The sequence below is a fragment of the Octopus bimaculoides genome, chromosome 28 (assembly GCF_001194135.2).
Source record: "Octopus bimaculoides isolate UCB-OBI-ISO-001 chromosome 28, ASM119413v2, whole genome shotgun sequence".
Taxonomy (NCBI): Eukaryota; Metazoa; Mollusca; class Cephalopoda; order Octopoda; family Octopodidae; genus Octopus; species Octopus bimaculoides.
This window is the reverse complement of record NC_069008.1, coordinates 11,698,386-11,705,563: the sequence shown is the minus strand read 5'-3', so window position 1 is coordinate 11,705,563 and position 7,178 is coordinate 11,698,386. Positions and strand designations below refer to the sequence as shown.

The 7,178-nt window shown below is 34.8% G+C and overlaps 1 protein-coding gene across 2 annotated transcripts in view; it reads left to right on the top strand.

The window, feature by feature from the left end:
* LOC106868859 (uncharacterized) overlaps positions 1 to 7,178 on the top strand; it is a 42,209-nt gene that overhangs the window by 20,722 nt on the left and 14,309 nt on the right. For both annotated transcript variants that reach the window (XM_014914304.2, XM_052977393.1), the window contains one exon: positions 599 to 847. In XM_014914304.2, the coding sequence (XP_014769790.1) occupies positions 599 to 847 (249 nt within the window). The remainder of the gene's footprint in view (positions 1 to 598; positions 848 to 7,178) is intronic.

Genomic DNA, 7,178 nt, shown 5'->3' with positions numbered 1-7,178 from the left:
ACTAACCACATGGTCCCGGGTTCAGTCCCACTGCGTGGCATCTTGGGCAAGTGTCTTCTACTATAGCCTCGGGCTGACCAAAGCCTTGTGAGGGGATTTGGTAGACGGAAACTGAAAGAAGCCCGTCGTATATATGTATATATATGTGTGTGTGTGTGTATGTTTGTGTGTCTGTGTTTGTCCCCCTAGCATAGCTTGACAACCGATGCTGGTGTGTTTAGGTCCCCGTCACTTAGCGGTTCGGCAAAAGAGACCGATAGAATAAGTATTAGGCTTACAAAGAGTAAGTCCTGGGGTCTATTTGCTCGAATAAAGGCAGTGCTCCAGCATGGCTGCAGGGAAAATGACTGAAACAAGTAAAGAGTAAAGAGTAACGCAGATGTGGATAATCTAGGACCTATATATAGTTTATATATAAATTATATTTCTGCAAAAACTTTAGTGATAGTGAATGTATAAAATTTTATTTTTATTTTGGAAATGTGGTTGTACTGTATGTAGTCTTAATTTTTATGAAGAAAATTTTAATGTTGAAGAAATAAATGCCTAAATCAATGATATAACGAATCAAAGAATGATATTGACTTACTTCTTTCAGGAACAATTTATTTAGGTGAAAGTGTGACACTTTACATTACAGTCCCGAACATGAAGAGACCTGTGGTTTGGAAAAGCCTTAACTACAAATATGAGTGCGATAGAACATGCGCGGACGGTGTTGACTATAAAGTTACTCAAACAGGCAATATATCTACGCTCTGGATTCGAAATGTATCTTGGAAGTTTTCTACATGGATATTTTATGATGACAATTTGCATTATGCACAAATTAATTTGGACATAAATGGTAAGGAATTTCCTCCTCCTCATCCTCCCTCCTCCTTGCTTCTTTATCGTTGATGCATACAGCAGCTATTGTCCCATGTTGCTTCTCTTTAAACATGGTGTGTAGCTTTGAGGACTCCATGTCTCCAAGCATTTTTTTCAGTTCTGCTAGAGTCATCATCATCATCATCATGAATATTTACAGTCCATTTTTCATGCTGGCATCGATTGGAAGGTTTGAAAAGAACTGGCAAAGCTAGAAGCTGCACCAGATCCCATAAGGTATTTTGGCTTGGTTTCTATGGCTGGATGCTCTTCCTAACACCAACCATTACACAGTGTGTTAGATGCTTTGTATGTTGCACCAACACCAGTGCGTTTTACATGGCTCCAGCACCAGCCCTTTTTACGTGGTACCAGCAACCCACTTCAATGCTTTTTACGTGGCGCCTTAATTTCAAGTCTCAATTCTGTTGTGGGTAGATCTTCTCGAGTATAGCAATGCTCCACATATCTTGGTCCTCATCCATTTCCTTCATAAGGTTCAGCGTTTGGAGATCGGCCTTCAGTACTTCGTCCCATGTCTTCCTGGGTCCCCCTCTTCCACAACTTTTCTCCATTTTAAGTAGGAAATTTAAGTTTACTCTCCTTGCAAGAAATGGTTTTATACGCAATGGGTTTTTCTGTTCAGTGTTAGTTTTTTCCTCCTCACTAAGAGACATAACTCCTGGTATTTCAATATCATTTTTTAGAAAAATACTACAGATGTTTCAAGTTTGATTATTTTTACACAACAAGAAAACAGGATTTGGAAGCTGAGATTTTGTAAATGATATCTGTCTGTGATAACATTAAGCAAAACATTACGACAGAATTATTAGCTAGAATGTTCCAACAATTGGTATGAGCACCAACCTTTACCTGTAGCAGAAAGTGATCACATGAAACTCACATGGGATATGCCAATATATACAGACAAAATGCTACAACATAACCGACCAGATATCACTGAAGGAACCCAAAGAATAGACTTGCATTGATGTAGCTATATTGTTAAGACAGAGGTCGAGAAAGTTAGGAAGTGAAACGAATCCATAGAGCTTTAAATTTTAGTGTGGTGCATATAGTGAATAGTACACCAGGGACCTCCTAAAGAGGGCAATATTCTGACATGAAAATCTGCAAATACCAAACTTCTTTGGAAGTATTCACATGGCAGCAATACTTGGAAGAACTCATACATTGAGGAATGTGTTGCGTCTCTATGTATTGTGGGATGGAGATAATATTTTGTCTTGGTATAAAAGAAGAGCTACAGCAAATACTCTACTCAATACCACAGATTTGCTTGTCTCTTGTTTGACCTTAACCATTTGAGCATGTCCCTTGGTGACTGACAATATGTGCATTTCTGATCATGAGCAGAAGTAGTGGGGAAGCATCATAGCCATGTGTTGAGAGGAATTTTTGGGGGGTTTAGATAATTCACATTTGGAAACATGGGTATTTCATTCAACATCCTTAAACAAACCTTATTCAGAGACCTTTCGGGCAGGATGGACTACTCGGCCTGACGAAAATTCTAGCTGGGCCCCAGCTTCAAGGTCATGTACTGTTTTCTTGATATGAGATCACCATATTGTGCACATATGATTGTATGCATGTGCCTGGTGTACCCTTATTAGACGGGTAGTCATGATGGGTATACAGGGCTTCATATATTTTACCCCAGTGTCACTTTGATGGCATGCACTGCTCTCTCATTGAATAATAATAATAATAATAATAATAATAATAATAATAATAAGTAGAGTATGAGGAGAGTGTCTGTCATCCTAGTAGTTGTAGGGGCACTCCGAGCACTAACAACCAAGTTTGAGAAATATATCAGAGAAATTAGAATTGACATGAGAGCAGAGCAAACCCCAAAAACTGCTCCACCGGTAATTGGGTGTTGAATGTCTTCCATGAAAATTAACAACCAATTATCAAAGTTTATAATGTGCTGAAAAAGTCACTGTGAGAGCTTTGACAACAAGCTGCTGTCCGCTCTCAACCAGAGCAAACAAGACTGAGCACTGTGAGAAGTAAAACAATAATAATAATGATAATCACCACCATAGGCAAGTATCTTAATGCAAAACAAAAATTTTCTATCAAATCTTTTTACTTTTTACTTGTTTCAGTCATTCTACTGCAGCCATGCTGGGGCACTGCCTTGAAGAATATTTAATTGAATAAATCGACCCCAGTATTTTGTTTTATTATTAAACCTGGTACTTATTTTATTGGTTCTTTTGCTGAGCCGCTAAGTTGTATGCATGTATGTATGTGTGTGTGTGTAGATATATATATATATATATTATATATATGATTAATAAATTCAAAAAGGGATAAAAATATTTTACATATATAAATAAACAGAATTCTCTCCTTACCAAAAACGAACAGTGTTCGTTTTTGGTAAGGTGAGAATTCTGTTTATTTATATATGTTTTCCTGAACAATACTATGCTGATGAGCGGAGTCTAGATTCATTCTAGTAATTGCAAAATCGGTCGATACATAGTTGAGTTATTTAAAAGAAAGTTGGTCTTCTTCTGTTGGTTGTTTTTCCTCGCATTCGGTACTAAATGTGTTTATTTTGGGAAGTCCAGTGTGTAGCATTATTCTGTAGTAATGCCCCTTATATGAATATATATATATATATATATATATATATATATATATGGTCCAACGAGTAGCTAGCGGATTACTTCTTGGTTAGATAATTACCACTTCTGAGGTTCTGCTAGCTGTGAAACATATGTAGCCTGGATTTTATCTTCTTCATTCCTTAATTTTGGAGTATACATACATACATGCATGCATGCATACAAACATACATACATACATACATACAAACATACATACATACATACATACATACATGCATACATACATACATACATATATATATATATATATATAAGTTCAAATAAAGGTTACCAACGTCATTAAGGGATAGCAAAATTCTATGAAAGTACTGGTTAGTTACTTATACAAAGAACATTGAACATTACATTTAATACTCTACTTCAAGGTAACTATATAAACTATGGTTTATATATATTTATTATAATAAGATGAGAAAATAGAGAGGTAATTAATAAATTATTATTTATCAATTAAAAAATCGACAAACATCCCTTACAGCTGTTTCAATTCCAGACCTTCAAAAAGTTAATTAATTAAATTAAAAATTATTTGAAAGTCGAATCTCTTCAGAGGTAGATAAAGATATACAAAATAGGTGTTAATTTCCTGCATGTTGAGTAAACAGCTGTAAACTGTTAACTGATAAAATTTATGGATAAAGAACAGTATAAAAATGGTAGAGACCTTAGAAGGAGAGTAAGGTTGTGTATATTGGAGTTGTAAAGTAAAAATATAACAATATATTCATCTGAAGTGTTAAGTATAAGAAAGTTCAAGTAGATATAATTGGTAAAAATGCCATATTGTGATATTATGTCTATCCTTATTAAATCAATATAAAATTAGTATGTAGACTTTAATTCAAGTGTGTATAGCTATTAATATTTAATTAAGGTGGAGGACATTCAGGCAATCTATTATTTGTAAATATCGAAATGGTTAAAAGACCAATAAGAATATTAACTTAGTGTTAGGGTGCATAAAAATTATAAATAAAAACATGAATAAAGTAAAATATCATCATCATCATCATCATCGTTTAATGTCCGCTTTCCATGCTAGCATGGGTTGGACGGTTTGACTGAGGACTGGTGAAACCAGATGGCAACATCAGGCTCCAATCTGATCTGGCAGTTTCTACAGCTGGATGCCCTACCTAACGCCAATCACTCAGAAAGTGTAGTGGGTGCTTTTACGTGTCACCTGCACAGAGGCCAGTCAGGCGGTACTGGCAATGGCTACGCTCAAAATGGTGTATTTTATGTGCCATCCGCACAAGAGCCAGTCAAATAAATAAATCAAAATAGAGTAAAGAGTGAAAATAGATATAGAGAGAAAAATAAATAAATGAATAAAGAAATATAAATTATTACCTTTCACCCCTTAAAAAATTAATATTGAGCTAGACTAATAAAGATAAAGAAGTATTGGGCGAAATTTAATTTTAAGGTATCAGATATGCAGCGTTCGTTTGATGAGATCCCGAACGTAAATATGTTAAGTTGCTCAAGTACAGTGATATGGTATCTAACATAAATAAATATGGAGATGTACTTGCACAGCAAGTGACCTGATCTGAGATCGTGTGCTGAAACACAAACAATTGCTGTGTGGAAGGTGTTTATAAACCATTTAAAAACACACAAAAACCGTTAGATTCACTTCAACATTTAAATTTAATTTGCCAAAATATTTTCATCGCTTTGAAACAGCAACCTGTTTACTGACAAAATCCCATGCTGCAATAAATACAAAAATAGGAATTAAAGGGAATAAAAAATATTCTAATAAAAGTGATAATAAGCGCTTAGATATGGATCAATTCAACAAGTTAAATTAAAATTTATTTATGAAAATATTTAAATAGTTAAATATAAAGCTCTCAAAACTGGAAGTAGGCTTTCATAGAGAGGTGAATGGCTAAAAGAAATCTAGGAATAATCTAATTTAAGGATATACCAAAGCGAAAACAGGTAGAACTAAATAAGTGCTATTTACAGTGAGTTAGGAAATAGCTACAGGTTTGGTTAGGAGTAGGACCACCTTTGGCAGTAATTACAGCTTCAATTCTATGAGGCATGGACTCATACAAAGTTTGAATTGTTTCCAAAGGAATTTTTGCCCATTCTTCAGCTAAAACAGTTTCCAGTTCTTGTACTGATGATGGTGGAGGATATCGACTCCTTACTTATTTTTCTAAAATGCACCATAAATGTTCAATAATATTGAGATCTGGGGACTGTGGTGGCCAGATAAGATGTTCAACTTCACTAGAATGTTCCTCATGTCATTCAGTAACAACTTTAGCTGTGTGAATTGGGACATTATCATTCTGAAAGATTGTGTTTCCCTCCGGAAACAGTTCCGCAACCATATGATGAATTTGATCAGATAAAATGCTTAAATAGTCTTGACTATTAATTCTAGCATGAAGGGAATCCATTGGGCCGCTGGATTTCCAAGATATAGTCTCCCGCCCAGATCATCACAGATCCTCCTTCATATTTAACAGTTGGAAGAAGGCAGTCTGGGTCAAATGTTTCTTTTGGCTGTCTCCACACGTATACTCAGCCGGTGGTTGGAAATAAGGTAAAGAATGACTCGTCTGAATAAATAACATTCTTCTACTACTCTAGGGACCAGTTCTGTAGGCTTTTACTCCACTCTAAAAACTTTGCAATGTTTGTTTTTGAAAGTAGTGGTTTTCTGATTGCAGCCCTCCCATGAAATCCAGCTTTGTGCAGCTCCTGGCGAATAGTAATTTTGGGAGCTGTACTTTTATGATCCTTTCTAACAAGAGTCCGGTGGTCCCTATCTGAAAGTTTCAGTTTTCTTCCGCAGTTATCTTTTGATGAGGAGATTTTCCCTCTTTCTCAAAGGCTGTCATTACTTCTTGATACATCAAACATTTCGGCTATGAGCACCAATAATTTGACCTCTTTAAAAGTCCAATAGATCTGTCATTTTAATGAATTTTAATTACCTTTTTCTAATATCTGAAAAGAAACAGCAATTTTAGCAAAACATATTAAAAAACACTAGCAATAAATAAAAAAAACATAAAAATAAACAAGCTTTTGACGGTTTTATAGATATTTCAAAATTATGATGCTATGATGCTAGGTGTTTCCATTATTTTGTCCAACCCCTGTATTTATTAGGTATGTATTTATTTTTATTACTTCTGCTAAGGAAGGAGGTTATGTTTTCATTGGCGTTGATTTGTCTGTCTGTCCGTCTGTGTGCAAAATAACTGAAAAAGTTGTGAACGGTATTTGATGAAACTTTCAGGAAAAGTTGGTAATGGCACAAGAAACAGATGATGAAATTTTGGTAGTGATCCATGAATTTTTATGGATTCTTGAAGGACTTTTCATTTGTTATATTTACTTTACACAAAGTATTACAATGTTACATTCTTTGATTATCTCCCTTAAAAACACGTTCATCATTTCCACTTAACCTATGGTGGCGTTGCTGTTTTCAAAGTTTATTTTCTTTTCTCTATTAGTAATTTTACTTGTGTATCTATCTTAAAATGAGCTGCTTTCCGGAGGTCTATGGAGCTTGCTGTTGTCATTGAGGTATTATAATTGCTTCAGATGATTCCTGTTTTTAAAGGTTTTTTTAAAAAAAATAATATGGCTGTGTTATTT